The following is a 25,061-nucleotide window of genomic DNA, read 5'->3' on the forward strand; positions in this document are numbered from 1 at the left end:
CTTTTTTTGTATCATTCCAATTATTTTGTGATAGCCTGAAAAGAAAAAATAATAAGTCGATTTCAAAACAGGAGATTTAATGTGCATCAGATCTAAAACAGTTTAATATGATATTCACAATAGATTAAGTGGCAGAGAATTTAAATATTTGTTTTAACATTGTTCAAATTTGAGACCATAACCTATCTACTGTTGGACAATATGCATGAAATTGGCATCCTTTTCTTGGCATTTCATGACCAACTGGTTTTAGGACAGTGAAATGAGAATCTTGAAATTTGCTGAGGGGTAAAAAGTGTTCTGTGCATTTTATTAAAAATGATGCATTGGTTATTGTTGGCCGCAATGCTGGTGTTGAAGAGATGTATCCAGATTTTTTCCCAGCAATTTATGGAGATAGTAAACTAACCATCCATCTCCCATGCCAGTTCAGTATTAGATTTAAAGAATTCAAAATTAATAAGAGAAATTCTATTTTTATGAGTTGATACAGCTCTAATTTAAGCGAATGACAGAAATACAGTGATATATTTCGGTATAGACTTCTGGGTTCAAAACTGAGGGGACCTGGGAGCTATTTAGCTCCTGCTTATAGTCTAAAAGGGCAAGGTTAGCTTGATTTTACCAGGAGCTATGTTTTGCTGCTCTGTGAGTTTGGAACAACTTATAAATACACATTAGGGCTAATCTATATCTCATTTAAAGCATACATAGTCCTAAATAATGAGCAAAAGGATATGTCTGCCTCTTCTGTGGAAGTTTGATTTGCAAAACACTATGTACTAGCTCCTGGTTTCCCAGTGGCAGCTCCTGGTCACTGGTTAATCCTGGATACCCAGCAGCTGCTTTTATCTGTTGCTTATCCAAACTTAATGTTGATCCCTGGTCTTCGAATGGAGGTTTGGCCAGCAAAAAGCAGACCTTTTTCCCCCCATGGAGTTCTCTGGGACACCATGGAATGTGGATTGATTGCCGTTGCTGGTACCTCAAATATCCCGGAATTGCCGAGATATCAGGCGTTGGTATGGTAGGTCCGTTTCCCGGTATCCCGCCAGAATTACCGGCACGATACCAGGAAACTTATAATGAAGGCCAATGTGTTGGCAGGTACTGTCATAGGTAGAAGGTTACAATGTGGCAATGAAAACTTTGTGAATCTTAGCGATCTATGTATAGTGGAAAGTAAAGCAATTACTTGGAAATGGACCAACACCAAATGTTTTGCAATTCAAATGTATATTTCAGTAACTGAACTGCATTTCACAGTACTTAACATTGGCTGATAGGTACTGTTTTGACTAAATAGTACTGTTTTGGTGTATTTGCACATTAAACCTGTACGCACACAGTCCTTTAGACAGACATCAAACAAAGTAAAAAACGACTATTGCCTACTACCCCTTTCTAATCCTCTGTTTCTTTCAGGTGAGGCCTTAGGAAAGACCAATGTTGTGCCAGTGCCATATGAAAAGATTCATAAGGATCCAAGATGCCTGAATGTCCACGGCCTTCCCGATGGAATCGTCTTACGAAACCCTGCTGACTATGATGTCAAAACTTTGATGGCCATTCTAGAGCAGAGCCATAAGATTCGATTTAAGCTTAAAAGGTGAGAGTCCTCCTCTAAGAGCAATGGTTTTGATCTTTCAAGAACAATGGTAATATCAGTTATCGCATGTAAGTAATTATTGATCCCCTCTAAACCAATCACAATTCTAAAAATGTCGTCAATAATTAGTTATTGGCCTAATTGCAAACATTCGACTTCAGCAGCAGCCTTTGCCAAAGCAGTAAAGAATACTGAAAATAAATTGGTTTAATCAGACAATCAACAAGCCATATTGCCAAAAACATTGGATAAGGAGACTTAAAAGATTCATGAAAAACCACCTCACGTGTAGATAACAAAGAGGAGGATATTCGAGACGTGAATCAACAATTTGAACAAACGACATTTAACATTACTGCCTTGAAAGGAATTTTTGATAAAAGTACAAAATCAAATGTGAAGTGTACAAATTGAAACACTCAATATTCATTTCATATGAAACAGCCTTCTCATCCTAATGAAGGCTGGGCCATACAAATTGCAATTGCCCCAACAGCCAAAACTCAAGTCCTTGAGTCGATGTTGTTTCGCATTGTTTACTTAAATGGCTGTTGCTTGTTTCAGTTTACACACTTCAAATTCTATTTGATTTCATACTTTTATCAAACAATCCTTCTAATCCTATGATGTTAAATGTTACTTCTTCAAATTGTTTTCTGATTAAAAGAATTCAATATTCTTTACTCATTTTGCAAATTATTGTTCAATTGTGTTAGTTATTTTTCCCTCACATAGTTGAGACAATGGGCTTCCCTTGCTATTTATTGTCCCTCTGCTTGTATTCCTTTTAGAGAGATTGCTTTTCTTTGTTTATTATTCAGCAGCAGCCTTAACAGGTGTCGCTGCACACACTCTTTTACTAACTCATTTCCTGCTCCTCCAACATAACCAACGCCACTACACTAGACCATGAATTAGCCACACTACGCTTAAACACACCGAGAATCAATTCAATGTTCACACCCACCATCTCTGAGATTCTGAAAGCACACCTAGTGTGAACCAACTGCCACATAGTCCATAAAATCATGAACGACAAGTAAACACCAAGACACCAGATAGTCATACAGCAACCGCCACCCACAACTATGGACACAATCTAACCAGTGCGCACAACCACAACCCACCCCAAATCACATGACACACTAACACAAACACAAGCACACACCCGAGGCACTGGGCCCTACCCATACGGTTATAACACACAGGGCCTCTGGCACCAACTCCCATAATGCAAAACAACACTCACAGACACCAGTTCCTCCTGGTTCTGAACCTCTCCTCACTAACCCCCCACACCCCCTCTCTTGCGGAGCCACACAAGCGCCTGGAGACTGCCCGTGGGTGGTAGAGTGCGCAGCATAAATCAACATAACATAACAAAGTGTTAAAAACCTTTTGGACCTCCGGAGCGGTCATTATTGCTTTGGAAAATGATCTTCCTCAATCTACTTCCATTGCCTTTACCTTGGGTAATAATTATGAAAGGGGGTGTTGCCCCAAAATAATCACCCCTCCATTGGTCAATAAATCTTAAGTAGGAAATCAGGAAAAAGGCTTGCTTTCTCAAATCCTGAACCTAAAGAAGGCTGCAATTGGCACAATGTATGTGCAGACGGATGTGCCAAGACACCACGCCAAGGAGTGCCGCTTTTCCCCATACATTTCCCCCATGCACAGAGCAAAAATATACATCGTCCAAAGACAACAAATACATGCCTTTCACCTTCAGTAATGTCAGAGACGAGTGCCCAGCCCCAGCAGCGTAAAGTATAAAACACTGCCCAACAACCTGCGACATAGTGGGTGAAAGGTGACCCTTTATTAATATTGTTAGTGGGAAGTGGGAAGGGGGACAAGGTTCTTCTGGAAAACACAGATTACTCTGTTGTGGTGGTGCTCGGGTGGCATCTCTTCATAAAGCTCACATAACCCTCTCAAGGTTTTCCAATGCCATTAGTCTCAAAGCACAAGTGTAAGTGCCAGTTTGACCTTTTAGAAGTGCAACGAAACAGGTGTGAAGAATTGTGGAGGAATACATAAATGCACTCTCGGGGCACCCTTTATTTCTGGAAACACCCTGCCTGGTACGCCTGCAAAACATGTGCGCACAACATTTCCAGCATAAGTGCACAATGCAGTGTAGGGCTCAGATGGGCAAACATACAAAAGGCTACAATTGGTGCGTGCGTGCGACGCTGTGTGCAGAACGACCACGCCAAGGAGTGCAGCTAATCTCTTTTTGAATGAATGCCTATTTGTGTCAACTTTCTGCTTCCAATGTTGCAATATTTTTAAAAGATGTGCTTTGGAAATAATTATTTGCATTCTTATATAGTGATTCATGCTGGAATAGTCTCAAAAAGTGCTATAGAGAGATGTTATTTTCCAATGTAATGGTACTAAATGCATTGATAGGATGAAGAGCTGAATACGGCCTGCTGTGGGATCCAAGCTTGTAAAGTGCAGCTTGGCTCCATGTTGAGGAGAGGGCTTTCTTTGTGAGTGCATCAGCTTTCCACCCAGATATGTGTACCACAAGCACTGCCACCAACTTGTTAAACTGAAAACATGAGTTTACCTTAGTACTGTGCTTGTAATTGTACAGCATGTGTTTGTGATTATGCATGCCATTTGCATATCACAAAGATAGAAATATGTAATTCGCAACAAGACTGTGAGCTTCATTACAAGTTTGGTGGTATTCTGGTGGTAAATCTGCCGGAATACTGCCAAATGGAATAACTGTTACCGCCACTTGATCCAGTGGAAATACCGCTGGATTATAAGTGGTGGCATGGCAGTGTTAATGCCCTTTTATAGGGTCCAGAGGACAGAAGAGGCCAGCAACATCTGAAAAGTGGCCCAGTCTCCACCATGCCCCAGAACATTCAATAGGTTTGCTCTCCGGGCCCAATGACTTCTTGGGCTGCATTCTCTGCAGAGACCTAGATGCTGAAAGCCACCTTTCCATGAAATTGTCTTCAGGGTCACCTGCTTATGCCATCTATGGAGGTGGACATTCCTGCCCCCCAGTGCAAGCCCTTTGGCGCTCTAATGCTTACAGTGTCGGCCTGCAGCCTCAAAGAGGCTGCCCCAACACTTCACCCATTGCAGTGTCAGGTGGCTTTACTCTGGCATAAAGCAACACGCGCTTCATAAGCTTTATTTGGTGACATGGTGGAAGAAGAACCATGAGCTGTGCAGCGACTGCACTCTGACATGTGTTCCAGCACTACAAAGTAAAAGAAATGAAAGCTGTGTCCTATACAGCTATCACGTGTTTTGTGATAGCGGGTCGCTTTTCGAATATAGTCAAACGCAAAGTACTTCTCACCCATCACATAACAGCTGTTAAAAGTTATGTTGCAGTACTAGCAATCTCTGCAAAAGCAATAATGTATTTCCTGCAGTGTGATGAACTGCTTGACATGTTAATTCCCTGAAATGTAATGTGCATTGTATTATGTAATCGCAGAGGCCACCCCTATGATACCTTTCTTAAGGATAGATAGTAGTGTGGCGACTCACTTTTCTTGATCTACCTTTTAAATTCAGCATTCCCATAATAGATGGCAGTCCCCCTTGACCCAAGTTCAGTTCTCATTCCAGAAAATACGAATTCACTTGCATAGTCAAACAAACAGTGCATAACCGTTAATGATAATGTTACATTAGTCCTCTTTGCAAACGCTATTGTTATTTTCCTGCAGTGTAATGTACATTCTTATCAGGTAATGTTCAGATTATGATCAACCCAATCCCCAGACAACCCATAGTGCTTCGAGTTTGGGGAATAACAGTAGCAGTTGGGTATTATATACATGTCACATAACATAGCATGTTGGGAGTCCTGTGTGTACAGATGGTTTTACTTCTTTTATTCCTGCAGCTCCATCCATAAGAGGACGATGTGAGGGTGGGCTAATGACCATGATCAAGACAAACTTAAATGCAATAGTTTCCTCTCGGTATATTCAATTTCTGTCTCTATCCTAAACGAGTGGGCTAAAGGGTATAGTTTATAATAGCATATATAGTAGTGTTCACTTTGGAACCTGTATAAATCGTTTAGTAGAATTGTATGCGTCCGTATGTGTGATGGTTGTGCTACAAATTTGTTCTAATTGCCTGTGAATTTCTAGGGGTATACCCCCTTTTGTTACAAATTCTACCTTTGTAAATGTTCATGGAGGAAGTTATTTATTTTCTTGCAGGCAAATTATATGATTGTCCTAAATGGTCATTTTAACATGGATTCACCAGCCAAAGGCACTTTTTTGGGATCTCTTCTGGCTCCCGTTGACTTTGGTATATGTAAAGGGGAGGACTGGTATAGAGTTGAACATTTTGGATACGTTTCAATACTGAAAGCAATCATTTTCCTTTAAATGTGAAACTAAATGTCCTTGTTGGTAAAATGAACAATATGACTGTTCAACCGCATTCTTCCTGCTGTTCTAACAACAATGCGAGTGAAATGGAAATAGGATTCTAAATTACTTAAATGAAAGTTTTATCACAGGAATTTGTGATATTTTGAATTGTTTAACCTTTGCTTTATCACCTACTAAGATAAATAAATGGTTTATTTCCCTTAATAAAACCATCTAATATATAAAGACTACCCCAGTGAGACCAAGAAGAATAAAAGCTTCCCATAATAGTTGTTATAATAGGTAATGTAGAATGAGCAAATCTGTGTTATTGTCCGTTCTTAAGGATATGTCTTCTAGGACTCAAATTATAGCAGCTAGGTCAGAGTATAGGTCAATTGTAACATTAGCTAAAAAAAACTGCCCTAAATTAAGCAGGGGCCCAACTTCATCTGGCCTCAACCACTAAAGATTCTGGAATGTTCTGGCAACTGGTGGCTTCTGGCACTTCATCAAATAGCTCTATTACCACCCTGCAGGATAATCTCCATGTACTGACTTGCTACAATCATTTCTCAAGCATATATATCCGTCAGCAGGATGGTTCTAATTTAGACTTTGATCTAACTAAACCATTGCACTGTTTAGCTGATGATTTAGATCTAGCTGATGTCAAGGAACATATTAGAAAGCTGTCTCCACTTAAAGGCTCCTGGCCCAGAGGGTGTCCCTGGTGATCTTTATAAACCAAGTATTGATCATTAGGCCCCTTTATTGTGCTATGTTTTTCGGGCTGTATTGATAACTACAGTAATCCCTTCAACTTTGTTACTTTCGTCAATTGTCCCTTTTTTTCAATAAGGGTGATTGTTGAGATCCAGCCTGTTACGGGCCTGTCTCTTTATCTGATATTTCCCTCAGTTGCTACATCAATCTTTTCTATATTGGCTTACTGCGTTCACCGAATGTAAAGATCTTATTTTAACCTTGCAGCTTGGATTTTGTGAATCACAGGGTCCTTTAGTACAATCTTTAAATCTGTTATTTACTGTCAACATGTACCATGGAATCCGGGGGAAAATATTTACCTGACTTTCATGGACTTGTGCTTAGCGTTTGACAAGTTGAACAGGTCGCTTCTGTGGGCCACTTTGTTGTCAAAAGGCATTGATGAAGATATTCTAAGTTTATTTATCGAACTTCATAGTGGAACTTAGGCCTTTGCCACTTATGGCAACTTGGGAGATAAAACGGGGAAATTCCCTATAGTTCAGGGGGTTAAGTAAGACTGTGTTATTTCACCCTCCCCTTTTTCATTGATATCTAAAAGGTCTTGATGACGTGTTTTTGACTATAACAGCTAATATGTCATGATGCCTACCCCTGGGGATCCAGACCAGGTCCAGCAACCCCGGAAGGAGGCATCAAGTTATTTTGGGCAAGCCCAAAAACCCCTGCTAGGGCTGTTTGGGTGTGGTCCTGGCACCTATGGCGCCAGGCTCATATGGAGAGTCAGTCCTGGCACCATTGGCGCCAGGCTCATAGAGTAGAACTTACCTGATGCAGACCATGCTGTAAGCTTACCTGATGCAGACCATGTTGCAAGAGCTCCAAGCCAAATGAGGCTTGGAAGGGACTATTTTACCTAGGGACTATTTTTTACTCGGTCGGGGCTGGGGAGGAATACTTACCTTGGACTACTTTGGAGGCTATTTAAAACACGCCCAAAGAGCAGCACATGCTTCGTGTTATTCTGCATCCAGCAGCGTAACGCTCACCGTGCCTGCAAATCTGCATCCAGCCTTCTGCCACGCTCGCCTCGAGTTTGGAGCTCCTAGAAAAAGGGAGAAAGAAGGAGAAAAGGTTAGAACAAGAGCAATACGCAATACCTTTGATCCTTACCTGAATTCCCGATCCATCGCGCCTTTGAGCTGGAAGAAAGAAGTTATTTTATGCGCATCGCCTCGCCTGCTGCAGCGCCGCGCTGAACTCACCGGCCTTCGCAGCATCTTCACATTCCACCGCATCCTCCTGCATGTTCCCGCCGCATTCCGGCACCTAAGGAGTAGACAAGAACAGCAAGGTGAGCCAAGGGAATACACAGAGGAATATTAGTAACCCCCCCATAGACTTACCTGATTTTATCACCGGGGGTACTATTCCTCTTCACGGGTCGGCGCAGCTTCCACTGCATCTTCGCCGAACCCCGGCCCCTAAGGGGAAACAAAAGGACAGCAAGGTGAAACAAAGGGGCTATCAAGGGGAACCCTCCTCACCACATTAGACTTACCTGATTTTACCGCTGGAGGTATTATTCCCCGAGACTTCATACTTTCTCTCAGTGCCTGAATAAGGGAAAAAGCAACAGGTTACATATTGACATTATTTATCGAACTGTGTTGGAAATACAAATCCTTATCAGAATATTACTGGTTGCCACTAGGAACTCTTCACTAGGGTCAAGCTGCAATCTGCAAGGAATCGGACAAGAGTGAAAGTCAGGCATTTGAACTCTTACGAACTACATACTTTTCGGAGTCAATATTGTTCTGGAACTCACCAATTCCTTCGAGGCAGTGAAGCAACTGGTTATCAACGCGCCCCTGCGCTCAATGCAGGATGGAGAGCTCATCGTTTCAAACCATCAGAAGAATATTCCTACAGGCCAAGCAAACGAAGCTAGGTGGGCCAGTCCAGTCCGTCATCTCGGCCCTACATGTCACATTGGTGGAGACCGCAGCTGTCCAGTTCAGATCGACGCCTCTGTGGGAGCCAGGTGAGCGTAACATAATATTCCTAAGGCTATTTGGAGATTTATAGTACGTGGACAATGTTGTTTTGATAGTATGCACCCCGGCTGCCTTCCAATCAATGCTCCAGGGATATGGGAATTTTATGAACAGTGGAAAATGGAGTGAACATCCAAAAGTAAAAAATCATGGCGTATCAGAGAAAAAATTCTAAAGATCTCAGGTCCCACATCTCAAACCCATTCATCGATAGAGTGTACTCCTTTGATTACATAAGGGTTAGATGCTTAAGTTCTAATAATTGGTTAACCTTTATAGAAAAGACAGGATTGCACATGAAACAAGCTTGGGGAGGTATTTCATTTTTTGAGGAAAAATATGGTGGGAGACTGTACTTCCTGCTATGAAGCAAAATGATGTAGTTTGGCTCGTTGGGCCAGTGCAGCCTGGCCCTAAAGTCAGTCTATCATTAGATTTAATTGAGCATCACTTTTTAAGGTCTATCTTGGCTGTGAATGTATCGACAGCTACTGAACTTCTGTATTTGGAAACGCAGATAGCCCAGTTATCTCAGAAGTTATATCTTACTCCAGATTTTTTATGGCTAGGCATATGGCTAAATGAGAGGGCTATTTTAAATCAAAAGATTTTAATTGATATTTTATTAATCGAAAAGCTAAGTATTATAAATGGATCTCTGTTGTAGAAATATATAATTGGGTCATTCGTTTTTTTATTATTATTTACTGATCGCAGTTCAACCCCCCCTTAACTTCGCCTATTCTGGGAAAAAGAATATTGTGCACCAACTCAATTGAAGCAAAAGTTACCATTAGAAGTTGCCTTGCACTTTACTCTTTAAAGGGTGAACCATCCACATATTAAGCTCTGGTGTCAAATCCATCAGCTAGAAGGTATATCACAAAATGTAATTATAACAATGACCTTTAGCCTCAGTTATGGCAAAATAGTACTTATTTAGTGCCAACTGTTGTCATTGCAACTCGAGCTCTATGGAAGATTGACTTTGTTTTGTTTTTTTGTAAATCCTGTGCATGTCAAAGTAAAAGGTTCTTTTGTCCTCTGTTACTTTAAAAAAAAGAAGTCAATGCATGGTAGCTATCTTCTACCTACTTCAGTCAAAAGAGTTTGACATGTGTTGGTCTTTAGAGCATTACTTGGTCGCTGCCATGAGGATCAGAAGGCAGATTCTTAATTTATAATGTGTTCACTCAATATTTTGATATCATCATTTACATTTGTTGCTGACTATTCTATTGATTTGTCTGGATTCCATTTATTTTAATGATTCTATTTGTATTTTATTAGTGTTATTTGCTTTATTGTATTGCTTAATGAATGTATTCGAACAAAGGTCTTTTGACTCACCTACATCGCATAGCATAAAATAGCACGAGTAATGCCTAATAAACTTAGCCTACAAAATGATAGTGAGATAATTCTGAATGCTGTATCTCCAAACCCCTTCTTGGAGCCGAAATGCTTTTAAAGTGGACCGAACTGTGAGTTGGTAAACTAGCCAAAGTAGCTATGCCAATGTTATTACTTCCATGTGGTACCCAGTGATTTCATCACGGAAATGAACATTGAGGGTGACACGATATTCTTTTAAGCCACTATCCAACACTCCCCATAATATTCTAGGACTGGCGTTTGGTTATATAATTACACCAGTCATAAAATATATTAGGAAGGGTGTTTAGTGGGTTACAAAAAATATAGTTACCCCATCAATGTTTATTACCAGCGGTAAAATCACATATAACCATTCCATGTGCTACTCGAAATTAAGCAATCCATCAGCGTTATGGACAGAAAACATAGAATTACTTGCTGCCCAGGTTTAAAAATATAATTGAGTATCAATTTTGGTTAGAATAGCAAAAGTATTCTGGCAAATAATTTCTGTATTTTATTCATTATTAATGATTTTAAGGTTCTGAGACAGTGTCAGGCAGCTATGGTAACCATTCAGGCGACATCACCATCCCAGCAATTGTGCAATGACGTAACACATTTTTTCTTTTTCAGAGTCAATATGATCTCTGCTCTGAAACCGTTGTTTAATCATTTGTTCTTTCTAATATTATTAGTGCAGACTCTACCTTTTGTGTTAATTCCAGCCCTATCCACATCTCTGCTCACACAATTTCTTCAAATCAACTAACCATGGTGCAAAGTTGGAAGTTGCAATGTCCACGCCCAAGCACACAAAGCACTCACTCATGGGCCCTTGCAAAGAAATGTTACTCAGCCGGTAGCACACGAATGTGAAAGATGTTGCCAAAAACATTTGTTTCTAATGCTACATAACAAATCTGAGATCACTCTTGTTTAAGTCGAAAGAAATGTATTTCATAGTATCACAACAGCCACATTGCGTTAAGTGCAATTGTTAAAACATACATATTGCAGGTTTGAAATATAGTACACACACTTTAGGTACCACAGGTTTGTGATAAAATGAAGTAAAAGTCTATGCACTTCAACAGGATTGTTTTTAATATATTTTCTTTTTTTACCTGTTTCATTTTGAAGTGGTGCACATGACAGAGCATTTTTTATGTTGGTTGATTTCCATTATTAAGAAGTCCTCTGTGCAGCAAAGCCTTCAAATGTTGTAATTTCCACTTCAAATGGATTATTAATGAGTCAGAGTATAGCATCACTGAGAAGAGTTAAATAGACAAAAATAGATGATGTGTGTAAGTATACCTCCTTTGTCTCTCAACTCACTTTCAAGTAAGAGCACCATCAGCAGATATCAGAGGCGTTGATAGCGGGAGGGGGGGCTTCTGAGGGGGCTATAGCCCTGGGTCTTTTGATTGTAGCCCCGGATAGAATCTCAGGGTCTACAGCCAAAAGGCTAGCTAGCCCCGAGTCCCGCCAGTCCCGACATTAGCTTTACCCCAGATCTTTTCCAGACCTAGCAGCACCCCTGGCAGATATACACAGGGATCGGAGAATTTAGTGAATGACATCTTAGTTGCCTGACAGAGATTTATTTAACCTCACTTAGTGTGGCTTTACTCACCAGGAATACATTTTACTCACATTTGGCAAGCAAACCAGTGAGATGTTGAGCCTTGAACTAAAGTGTCTATGATCAGCAAAATCAGTCGTCACGAAAATTGTCACTGGTTACCTGAGAATATGCATGATAGCATTAATACCTCATGCATGAATAAAGCTATCCCTAGGGAACTGAAGAACGCCACTTCACAGATTTGTCATTAGAGATTTCCATGGACATGGATTCAGTCATTCCTTACAGACCTTTGCCAAACAGTGGCACGCCAATCATTTTCACCTGCTACTTGTTCCTTTTGAGGTACCACATGGCTCTGCATAATCTCTTGTACATTTTGGCCATGATTTCCTCTCAGTCCAAGGAACAATTGGTAGTTGGCGTGTTGCCGTCTGACTCCCAATATGGCGTGCTGCCATTTTGTGCCCTGGTACCGCAGAGCCGCAGCCTGATGCCAATTAGAATTACACACATATGAGAAGGTTGAAGTTCGATCGGGCCCCATCTAGTCCCTAAGCCTGTCCTCTTGCCACACATACAGGATCCCAATTTCCTTATCAAGCCCTCATTACCAACCCAGGGAGGGATATAAAAAAGTATCAAAAAGAAGGGCAAGTGTGGGACCTTGAAGGCTGATGGCAAGTGAGAGAGAGGAGAGAGAGAGAGAGAACAGGAGCAGGGAAGGGAAAGACCAGAGCGTAAGAAGAACACTAGAAGGGGAGAGGAGGAAGAGAGAAAAGCAAAGAACATCTAATAAGAGGAGAAAGAATTAAGAACAGGTAGGCCAGGTGGGACCAATTGGCATTGCAGTTCTGAAAGGCCAGGTTAACTGGACAGGAGCTGTGGAGAGCTTGGTTGATCAGGGGCCAAAAGCCTCCATCGGAGGAAGTTACCAATTAAGACTGAAGCTAGCCAGTAGCATTTAGACCAGACCTTGTGGGAGTGGCAAGACCACCAAGTATACCAAACAAACTTCCCCAGCAGTCCAGAACCAACAACTGTTCACCCGAAGGCTTTATAAGGTGTCTGGAATGAGGAGGCATTCGCTAGGGTTGAGCCCCGGTGTAGTCTACCAGCAAAAGGTCCGGCGAGATTATGCCAATTAGGGAGGGGCTATAGCAACGACTCCCTGACATTCCACCTATAACTGAAGGAAAAACAATGATGGTCACCTGATATGCCTCACTGACCTGTTCTCTCAAGAGCGAAGAGCCAGCCAGGGAACTGTGAGTGTCTCTGTGTTTTGGGCTTTGGATCTTTGCTACGAACCTTTGTTTGACTTTGCTTTAAGGGAACAGCCCTTTCAGAGACTGCCTGCAGCCTAGAGAATGTTACCCGTACATATCCTCTCTGTTGTCTTCGTCATCTTAGTGAGATGCATCCACTCGCTTGGTTTTCACCTTTACTCCACTTCAATTGTTTTTGTACAGAAAACTTGTTTATTGCTTTACATCTGTATTCCCACTCCTCTGTTGATCGCTTTCTTGGCTGAACCACACATCTGGCCTCTGGCCCAAACACTCTGAGACCAGGCAACAGCTCTATAAGGTCATACCAGATGTGCGCTATACATATTCCGCTTACCATAACATATCTTCAGCCTTTGGAAGATCCTAGTCACTACAAAGCTATGCATTTTTAGATGTATGTGAAAGCTATCCAATTTGCCTTCTTGGATAAGGATCTTTGGGCCTCATTATAAGTTTGCTGGTCTGGAAAAAACCTGCTGGTAATACCGTTTACTGCCACTTCTGCGGACCGGCAAACTACAAGTTTGCCGGTGGGGGTTACATGACTTGCCTCCATCCAAGTGCTGGAGATAACTTATGCCCCCACTGGCATTAAACATCTGGTATTTCCGGCACCAGTATTACTAGTTCCGGAAATACCAGCAATTATTTCTGCCGCTTGTAATATCCCGGTAATACCGGGATATCAGGCAGCAGAAACGATACCATTTGTTGGTATCCCACCGGAATTACTGGCGTGATACCACCAAACTTGGAATGGCCCTGTTTGTGCCTAGACTCATATACTTAAAAATTGTATTATGGGAGTGTACCGTTACACAAATTAGGACATGAGACTCGACTTCAGGAAAATATAAACATTTTTTTTTTTAAACAGAGGAATTTCATCAACCGGTTGGCCTCCGACTCCACCTTTCTCTTCTGAGTCTGTCAGGATCTTCCCCTGTTTTCTCTAAATGATGGAGACTTTTAAACCCTAAGCTAGTTCCTTTCAGACATGTCTAAGCTAGCCTGTCTCTCAAAGGTTTCTTTGGCTTAATGGTCTTTGTAGTTCTTCAGTGGCCCTGAACATCACTGTGTCTTCATTAATGCTCAGCATTCAGCCCTTCTTGCCTCCTGATCAGTAGCCTTGTTCACTAACACGTACGTTAAAGCAACTTTGATAAGTCTGTATTAGTCGTTGGGCTTTCTTTCACGTATCCATGTTCCTCTGATCTTCTCTAGGAGTAACTGAACCACAACTAATAAAAAGCAATGCTGTTCTGGCTTAATAGGCAATGCTGTACTGGTTTTCTATCACTATCCAGCATCACCATGCAATATCCTCCAGAAGTTTGAATCATACATTTAAGTCAGTTCTCCTTGCTTCCCATTTTTGAAGACTGAGAGCGACAACACTGAGCACGCAATCGTCTTTAATTTGCTTGTCTTGTGTGCGCTATTGTGCTCGGTTTCTGGAGTGTCAAACCTCAACTCCCAAAGTGCAATTCTTCTATGATCTTGTGTTACTACACTAGACTGTTGGAGTGTCAGAACCAAAAATATCAAATATGCAATTTTTCCATGGCTCTCTTGGCTTTGTCAGCACCTGTGCATTATTCCTTTGGAGTGTTAGCACCGCAACTCCAACTGTATAATTAATTGCTGATTCTCTTGGCTTTGGTAGCATCTCTTAACTATGTTTTTCAAAGTCCCAGGACCTTAATTACCAGTGTTTAACTCTGTGCTGGTCTTTTGGAGACTGAGGATGACAACTCTGAACCTGCAAGTCGGCTTTAATTCCCGTGTCATGTGTGCACCACTCTGTGCTAGGCTTTTAAAGTATTTGAACCTCCACTCCCATTGTGTGATTCTCTGATTCTCTGGGCTTTGTCAGCCTTTGTCAGCCTTCATATGTTAAAATGTGGGAGCATCATAACTACAATTCCCAGTGTGCAACTCTTCCTTGGTTCTCTGTATGTCAGCACCACTGCATTGTACAGGCGTGTTATAATTGCCATATCATATCATGTGTTGGCATCACGTATACAATTCTGCTTTTGCTTGTAGGGCCACTGCGCTAGTCTTTGGGAGTACGACTACCACAACTCCCATTGTGGATTTTACCATGTATTTATTAATTTTCAAATAATACAATAAGTAGAAGGAAACACAAGCATATCCCTTTACGCCTGCACAACCACCAGAGCCGCACAGGCATCACTGTATTCACATAAAATAAAATAGACTGATGCTGTGTACCATATTCTTGTTTGTAACGTTATGTGTTGGAGTGTCTTATTTGTGATGGAAATATTCAATTTAATTTGTAAGTTTATCTGAAGAAGATGATCTGTTTTAAAGGCTTTCGTTCTCAGTGCGGGGACACGGTATGCAGAATTGTTAATTCTTCATCTTTTTAAAATAAAAACATTCATGAAAAAGAGAATAAGGTAGACAATAATAAGTTAATGTTGCACCCATTGACCTGACCATCGGCTTCTCTATCCTAGCAATATGACTCTGCCAAACTGGCCCACCATATGTAGGCCTCAGGTGCACGATTCAGTTTCAAATGTCATTTCCGTTTCACTAATGCAAGGCATAAAATAAGCAGTGTTGCATAGCAATTTGCTATGCATTTCTGTAGTTTTGCTAATCAAATGAACACTTGACTAGCAAAGTCAGCTATTTAAGTTGCCCTCTTTAATGAAAGCACAGCTCGCCCTGCATTCCTCTCTTGCCGTCGGTGCTCTCTTCACCCTCTTTTCTCTGTTCACTTCAAGTGCTAATGCAGGGAAAGTGCAGCAGTAATCCTCTCCTCCACTCTTAAGTGCCAAATGCATGTGTAGGAGTGCAATAATTTTGTTTCCAAATTATTGCAAACCAGAAGTAATCGGGATGATACTCTTATTAAGCTTTTTATATCCTGTCTGGCAAAGACAAGTATGTGCTAACTTTATATGTTTTAAAAAGACTGTCGTGCAATTCTATTCCTAAAATGTAAATTGTGTAATAATTACAGTATTGAGACTGTAAAACCTTGCATCAATCCATGCTTTACAGTAAAGTTTAGGTTGGTGTATCTAAATTTCATAGTGTCAACTATATTTCATTTTGTTGGGGAAGATGCATCATGTTGACTAGTGAATTTTTGAAAATGTACATTTTCACATGATCATATGCTTTTGATGGCAAACCTAGTTCTGTAACTTGCAGGTTGCATACATCTTGCAACTGGTGTTCACCTCATGATTGAACCCATACTCTTTGACATTCTATATTATCAATCTGTTGCTTTATACCATGTGCCCTGAAAGTGAGATGACCACAGACTACAATATTCCACCTAGTTTGGCCAGTTATCTGCCTGCTACGCAATCCACTCTTAGTCTCTCTTTCCTCTTATATAATATATACACAAAGTGAACTAAATGCTTACGCAAAGTAGTGATCAATAGAGTCATCCATTCTGTAGATCTAAAGATCTACTGCAATACCAAACACTGTAGTTAGCCCCTAGAGCTTGCTTTGCTTTATGATTGTATTATAAGTTACCACCCGCAGGAGACAGCTGGCCAAACTGTTTTCAAAGCCATTTTTATAATATCTATTTATTTGTGTCCATTCATGCAGCTAACCTTTTACATTTTACAGACCCTCATCTATGGCACACAAAGTAGTTTCGCCCACTCAGTCGAGTAGATTTTATGAAGGGCGAGTAGCATTTACAAGAGATGTTTGAAACTTTTATTTGACATCTACTTTGTTTGCAGTAAATGTCAAAAGTTTCAATGTGCATGGCTGGACTCTGGGTGGCAGCAGTGTGCCAAACAAAGTGGGTTTGTAGTGACATGCACCATTTTACAGAAATCGCATTATACATTTGTTGTCCTCCATTGCTATGGGTCGTGTGCATTTCTCTTAGGTTAAATAGGTAAACAAAGCTACCCGACCTACAGGTTTAGCTGAAGATTAAAGAATTTGCAAGGCCTGACGCCTCTCACAAATGTCTTATTTCATTGGTAGGCAAAACTGCTGTATTGTTTCTCATTTCATGTCTTGGGTACAAATAACATCCGGTGACAATAACAATATTAGTACAAAATTGCTAATCAAATGGGTCTGTTTGCTAATCAAAAACATTTAAATTAGCAAACTCTGCTAATCAATTTTTGAAAACTAATTCATGTAATGCATGGGAGTCTCGGGCCTGTGTTTAATTTATTACAGGGCTATCAGGCGTTCAGTCACTTGACTTACTTTAAAACAGTCTGGCAACATTGTTTGTCATGCTTGTCCTGCTGCTCACATTGCTGACTCTGTCCCACCCTGTCCCTTGCAAAGCAGATTGCTTCTGATAGTTATATCAAGTACATTTTTCCCGCAGTGGAATAATATGTTTGCTGGCTCCTCTGGCAAATGTTAAATGATTGCATTGTTGCATGAGCTCTCCGTAAGGAGTGCCCCAATTCTACAGTAAATTAGCCTACATATTTGGGAAAAGAAATGTTAAAATGCAGCATTTGTCTGACTTTTCTAAAGATTTCTGTAATCTTGCTTGCTACACTCACTCGCATTGCATCTCCCCTCTTTCATTTCTTGGCAGAGTAGCTCTAACCTATGGATGCCCACACCTTGTTTGACTGTATTATTTCCACATGGGTTTCAGCACCATAGCCACATCTAGTTATTCTTCTCTTTTTTGAAGCATGGCAGAATATATTCTCTCCAGAGATGAGGACATTAAAGTACTGTTTGCCTACAAGGGCAGTACTCAAAATGCATTCAGAAATATTACTAGTAAACTGCTCTTCACTGTACGCAACTCCTAGTCTTACGCTGGAAAATGAGCTTCCCACCCACTAAGGCACTCTGGGTCAAACAGCTAGCTAAGATCTTACGCATTGGAATGTGCAGCTTTCAAGCGGCGCTGTAAGGCCAACATAGCACAAGCGGACAGGTTCTGGGGACTGCTGGACCCATACATCTGACAGGGAGGCAATCAGCACCACCCGGAGACATGCATTAACTAATGAAGGGTCGCACCTTCACTATACATGTCTAGGTAGCCCGAGAGCTGGGAGGGGACTCTGTTTGTGCCTGCGGGTGGGAAGGAGAACGTGGTGGACACCCTAGGGGAGGGGAACATTTTCCAAAGTTTTTCAAGGATTAAAGCGGGCGGTCATGGTCGATATAGGACTCTGATGGCACCTATGTATATATATGTATTGGGGGAGGGGGAGGACTGACAAGCATTCGATAAACCTGATGCATGACGGATATGCGTCAGGTGAAACAGCAAACTTAATCCCCTTGGTATACCTACCCAACTGGATCCCAAAGCTCTCTCATATTCGGCCACTGTATTATGGTTTACCCTTGCACTGCCATCATTTTATTGTAACATGAATTGAGCATGCATATGGCTGGGGGAGGTGGGTGGAGGAGCTGGGGGGTCATGTTGGCCTGGGTTTTAGAGCGGCTTATACAGGATTTTGGCTGGTTCTAATTGAATTTTGCACCTTACCATTTTCAGGTTTGTTGTTCTATGAAAAATAATGAACAGATTACACACAAAAAAACAAAGTAAAATACTAGTAATCTTTTGGAAACACTGAAACAGACGTGGGTGACATTATAGAGATTATCTAAAAAGGAGATGAATACATTTTTGGGAAAAAAAACACCATGGAAAATTACTGGGAACAAAACAAAATCCCAAGAGGCCTTAGAATTGTGATATTACCAGATTTTAACTATTCAGAAGATTCCGATCTAGCCCAGAAATGGGAAGAGAATCTCAACCAAAGTTCTAAAGTCATGATTCAACTATTGATTGAACATGCCAGTCGAGAACATACTAGAATAATTGGCCAGATAGAGGCACTCAAACTTGAAATAGAACAAATGGACGCACCCTAGTGTCAAAGGAAACACATGATAAAACCATGCATGATATTTCAAAGACACGCTAAAACGAGATAAAGATTAGAAAAGTATGGAAGTTCTGTAGGTATCTGAAGGATGTGGTCTTGCTCTAACATTAATGGATTAAATTACACCTACTGCAAAAATGTACACATTTGATTGTTCCAAGCTCAAATTTCTTTCATCTTTGTTATGTTACCAAATTGCCTGATGTATATTGTGTGAAGAGCAAACTGGTCAGAGCATAAAATACAATTGATTCTTTCTAGTGGCGTTGGTCATCGCCACACTGTTGCTTAGACCATTGCAACACCACTTAAGAATTGCTTGCATTGGATTACATTCTTTGCACAGTTGCTCTAACCTGTGGATGCCCACACCTTGTTTGACTTCAATATCACTTTAGTGGTAATGGATAAAACCATTCGGTATTTAGAATACAGACCATTTTGACCAATCATAATCATTAGTAGTATAGATGTATATACCTTATGCAACATTTTTAAAATACTCAGTTCAGTAAATACCTTGTTACTTTGGGTTCAAATAAATACCTCCTATAAATCGGAATTGGAGAGGCATAAATGTTTGCCACAAGTATGCAGGAGTGACCGAATATTTCAAGGGAGCCTGAACCAACCAAGAGTAGTTCGGTGGGGAGGGAGAGGTGGTTCCCTCTGAGAAAATTAAAAAGATAATGGAGTAAAGTGTTGTGTTTTACTAATGGGTAAAAGGCTGCACAGATTGTAATCAGTTTGGTATGGTAACACATAAAAAAAATAGGAATCTAAAGAAAAGAACGACAAAAAAACGAAAGGGAGAAAGTGCTGAAAATGACATTGGAAAAAAAAACTAATTACAAAAATGTCGGTCAAGGGGGTGTCCCCCCCACCCCTTGATCGACATTCCGGGCCTTGGGGGTTTGCATCCCCCGCTTCCATACAAAGAAAAGCAGGGGACAAGCCAAATAAAAAATAAAAAAGGAAAGTACCCTGTGTCGCCAGTGTTCCCTTCCATGTGCGGGAAGGGAACCGGCGTCGCAGGGGGATTGTGGAGGCAGCGGCAAACTTCACTGTGCGCCGCCAGGAGGTTTGTAAGGAAGTCTGAGGGGAGCGGGTGGTCCAAAATGTCCATGGGATACTAAACCGAAAGTTATTTCTGAAAAAATAACTTGTTTTTTTCTCCCTCAGTTATTTCGGATTTGAATACTTCCTCGGTAATCCAAAAAATCCAATGGATGCAACTCAACAGCAGTGCACAAAAGCCCAATTTCATGATGCCCTTGCCCACAATATATGCCAGTATGAAAAAACATTGGGCCTCATTACGACCCTGGCGGAGAACCATGGTGCAATTTGCACCATGGTCCATGGCGCAGAGCTGCCAACTCCGCCATGGGGGTTGGCGGACTTACCGCCCCATTCCGACCTTGGCGGGGCGGTAAGTCCCCAATCCCCATTTACCCTTCCCCATTCCCATTTTTGCCCCATAGGGTATAATGGGAGTGGGGAAGGCGTTAATTACGCCACCGTAAATTACGGTGGCGTAATTAACGACAAGTCCCGTAGCGCCATTGATTTTTCCGCCTGCAAAAAGCAGGCGTAAAAATCACCATGGCGCTACGGGAACTCGTAGTCGGGCGGAAAGGTACGCCATGGGTTACGCCGGCGTAAACCCCTTTCCGCCAGGGTCGTAATGAGGGCCATTGTCATGCCGGCTATGCCCATACTTGTCCATGCAGGCTGCACCAATATATGCCTACATTGCCATATAAAAATGCTTTGCCAGCCAGTAAAAAATGCCATGCCACAGTAAGAAAGTATATCCAGACTGACTGTACCAAGGCAGGTCAGCCTAGCCACTTAATAACTTATCCATAACACAATAGGAATATATGGCCAGACAGGCACCCACAGTGTAGGCCAGTATAGCCCCATTGTAACACTTCTCATGTTTGCTCTACCTTTGATGCAAAGTAAAAAGCCAAACCACCAGCAGCACCCTCTCAATTTAGAAGCCTGTTCCCCCTTTACTCATGCAGGCACACTTGCTCTTCATCAGTTAAGGCACGTAATCCTACAACATATCCTCAGTCATCCACCCACGCATTCATACAGCATTCAGACAAATCTGTGTATGCTTGCATACATAAAAATAATCACACAAACATGCACGTTACATACACATAAATAACATTTCACTTGCCTGCTCACACCCTCAGCACACAGCTATCACCACACGAGGCCGGAAGGCCTTCCCCTCTTCCAGTGGCAGATTATCGATTAGGCCATGTAGGCACCGGCCTATGGGCCCCACTCTTTTTAGGGGCCCCAAGACAACAGATCAAAATAAAGCGATGCAGACAATTAAAAACATATTGGGATATTTTGCGAGGGTGGGCCCCGACATTTTGACTGCCAAGGGGCCTCCACATGGTTTAGTCCAGCACTTGCCTCTTCTCTGCATCATGAGCGAGCTGGCTGACAGGAGAGATCTCCTCTCCTGTCATTGTATGAGTATGCTGTTAGCGCAATAATGAGAGACAGTGGGGTCAGACTTCCTACCTTCCACCAGCCTCTCATTACTGCAACATATGTTTTCTGTGGTTCCCAAAATGCTCTGTATTACAAAAAGTAATATGGTGGTGGATGCACCCCTACCAAGAGGCAGTCAGCACAGTCTCTTGTGCAAATAAAGCAACTGGGTAGACTGTGCTGTCTGATACTCAAGTAAGGGGGCCACCCCCTTACCTCCCATGTAGAGGGGGCATAACCGGATTGTACCTCCACTGAAAAGGAAAGTCTACCACATCCTCCTCACTTTTGAGACACAAAGATTCAAAGGAGACACAAAAGGAGTGACATTTTGGCTCCATATGTGCATGAGTTCCACAATGTCCTTAACAACTCATCTGTGCATTAATTCTTAACGGTATGGAGTTTCACCATATGTATGTCCATTCTTCAACCAGGAATGAAAACTCCTCTTTACATTTTAAATAAAAACTGAGATGGGGCAGTATTAAAATTTAGCTTTCTCTATTTTAGAAATCCTATACTGTAGTAATGGCAATTACAAGTAGTGTTCCTAACAGAAATATCCCTAAAACGTTTTGCTCCCATACATGATTTAACGCCAATCATAAACTCCTATTCTTCCTGGAGTAATTGGATTTCTTTGTTTGGCTGTGATATTCATATCGGGCAACCTCTGATTGACAGTGACCTCAATCTTTTACATTCTCAAATCATGTCATCTAGATCCCATTATTTAGACAGAAACATGTCTGTAATTCTAGATTAACTTCAGCAGTGTGTATCTGTGGCTAGAAATCTCACCTTTACAAGGACACAGCTACCCAGTGAACATTTCTTCACTCCCAGCTTGTGCCTATGCATTAGTTCTAGGCTCAAAACGAATTAAAAATATTTTCCTGGAATCCGTGTGTATATAGATTACCATGGTGAAATTATTACCAAGTGTTCTTTTGCCTTACCACATTAATATTTGTCCTGTCACATAGCAACTATATAATAGGAAGCAGCCAAGACAAGGAACTCATATTACTTACTTGCTCTCTACCTCTATTCTCAAACTCCTCAGAATACTGTCTGCAATCTCATCCCTATTCCTATTCTCCTCTTTGTAATTGTCATCACCTCAGATCTTCCCTCTATTCCTGACCTCCTCTTCTTAATATGCTGTGCCTCCAGTCTTCTTTCTTTGTCCATTCTCCAACACCTTCACCACCTCTCCCTTCCCCTTAGGTTTTAACAAACTCTATTTCCACTTCCTTCTTCCCCTCTGGTCTCACAAACAACCCTTCCAGTTTCTCCTCCTCCCATCCCTGCCACACAACTTCTCTTTTCCTCTCAGCCTTTGGTCCCCAATCGCTTCTCCATCCACCTCTGTGTACTCACCGATATCATTTCACCTTCACGTTTCAGCTCCAGTCCTTGCATCCCAGTTCTTGATGTTAATCACATGTTGAAGAGGTTTTTGTGCAGGTCCATATCGCATTCCAATTCTCTTCATAAAGTCATTTGCCCAGAACAGCCTGCCACCATGTTGCATAACCGCAATTCGACTGTGTCTGAGCTGCTATCATTTTGGTATGAATGTTGTTGTCCAAGCCCACTGAGAGGTATTATCCACCCTAAAATCTCTCAAGCAGCAAAAAGCTTTCTTGTCGCTGTCTCCTTGTTCATATTCTGCATGACCCAGTGTAAGAAAGGCATGGTATCAAAGCAAGACAGACACAATTGATCACAGTTCAAGGGTGTTTATTAAATTGTAAAAATGGGTGAGATAAACGCCTAATCGAAACCTAAATCTAAGATGGGAGCAAGCTACGACCATCAAATAATAATAATACAGTCCTAGGGGAGTCTAGTCAAATAAAAAAGGTCTGGTACTAAGAAAAACCTATTGCCAGTCCTTACCTCTAAATACAAAATATTTTGGGATAATGTTCACAAAGAAAGAAAGTAGTGTTCTCAAAATGATAAGTCAGGATGTTATAGCCGAGGACTCCCTTGCCCACGTTTGAAGCATGGGATAAGGCGGGTCTCTCGAGCACAGCACACTTCTGGGGCTACTTCGGCCCGAGTTTACGATTCCTTTTTCTGCTATCAGGGCCATCTGTGCCCAAGTCTCTTTATGCAAAGTCTCTTGCTTCAGAGAGCCTGATGCATCGCAAACAACAAACAAAAGTTCCTTCTATTTATTTTCACATCAGGCAATTTCTCTTCACCTGAGGATCCCCCTCAGCCGGGCTCCGATCCTTTTCACAACATCAGCCTCCCTCAATCGGGCTCAGACCAACAGCTCACTGTGGACATCCCTCAGTCGGGTTCACGTTTGTCATCACAATGTACTCCCCTTAGCTTTTCAATTCATCATCGTCTTGCAATATTCAGGAATCTCAATGTCTTTTTAAACAATTCTCCACAATGCTTTTTCCCCTTTACTTAGGTCTCCCTCATCCGGGCTCAGACCTCCTTCACCTGCTTTCCACAACACTTGTCACTTTACACCGAGACCTCCGACGGGCGAGCATGTCTCGCAGGATCACTCTGTGTTTCTATGGCAAGTGTAGATTTCCCTTTATCATATTCTATGCGGTGTTCCCTCAGTAACACAGTTCAGTTCATAATGTGTCAAAGACTTTCGACTGTACAAGGGGTTTTGCCTTGACCCTTGTATGACCACTTTGACATTTCACACCGGCCTTCCCTAGGGCCTTTTGGTTCTTATAGTTCTCTCAATTCACTATCTGCTCCATGTTCAGGAGCGGGGCATTCGTTAGAGTCTTTCGAATGAGCTCCCACATGGCTTTTGAACTGCTCTACCTTTGATACCTCATTTGTTCACAAGTGACCTTTGTCTATTATATTCTTTTCTTTATGCAAATGTTGCCACTGCAACCATGAGCTCAACACATTCTGGTCCACTATCAGTTTCCTCCGACTCACCGGCTGTGCTGAACTTGTTGGCTTTTCTTCTGCTGGAGTTAAGGGCGGTACAATGGCAGCAAGCCATTCCCCCCCCCCCTGGCTGTCAGTGCTTGAGGGCCCTTTGTACCGTTGACATCTGCCACACCAATCGCCAGCTGCAATTCCCAGTCTTCCTGTTCCTTTGTCGAAGGCTTCGCAGGTCTGGGTTGAAAAGGGAAAGGGCAATTCCCTCCTTGTTGTCCTTTCGATTTCCTCCGCCTTTCTCCTTCGTTTGAACTGCTGTCCCGGAATCACTGCTTTCTCGTACGTTCGGCCTTGCTCGAGTGTGGTGTAGTTATCGGCAATTGCCTGACTCTGCCTGACCCCTGTGTTGGGACATGTCAGGTAAACAGCTCTGGTGTAAGTCTGTTGTCTTTCGCGGTGTGAGAAAGTATTTGTGTAGGAAAAGGGGGGGGTGGAGTTTTTACATATCCTACGGGGTAGGATGGGGAAAAAGTGTCATAAGGAAGGGGGCACCGCGTCTGACCCGTTGGTGTCCCACTTCCACTCCCCGAAGACCCCCATCCCGGTTATCCTCCCGCACTGATCCACCCCCATAAACTGTCCAATAGCGATGGCCGTGTCCTGTCGATGGTAGATTCCTGGGTACTAGTAAGTGACA

At 41.9% G+C, this 25,061-nt stretch overlaps 1 protein-coding gene across 6 annotated transcripts in view; it reads left to right on the plus strand.

Annotated features, from left to right (window-relative positions):
* The window catches only part of GTF2IRD1 (GTF2I repeat domain containing 1), a 1,038,761-nt gene that overhangs the window by 320,175 nt on the left and 693,525 nt on the right, over positions 1 to 25,061 (plus strand). For all 6 annotated transcript variants that reach the window (XR_011274579.1, XM_069614744.1, XM_069614746.1 and 3 more), the window contains exon 5: positions 1,426 to 1,609. Coding sequence is in view for 5 of the 6 variants with exons in the window: in XM_069614744.1 (XP_069470845.1) it covers positions 1,426 to 1,609 (184 nt within the window). In the remaining variant the exon portion in view is untranslated. The remainder of the gene's footprint in view (positions 1 to 1,425; positions 1,610 to 25,061) is intronic.

Source organism: Ambystoma mexicanum, chromosome 9 (genome assembly GCF_040938575.1).
Source record: "Ambystoma mexicanum isolate Mex_15411 chromosome 9, UKY_AmexF1_1, whole genome shotgun sequence".
Taxonomy (NCBI): domain Eukaryota; kingdom Metazoa; phylum Chordata; class Amphibia; order Caudata; family Ambystomatidae; genus Ambystoma; species Ambystoma mexicanum.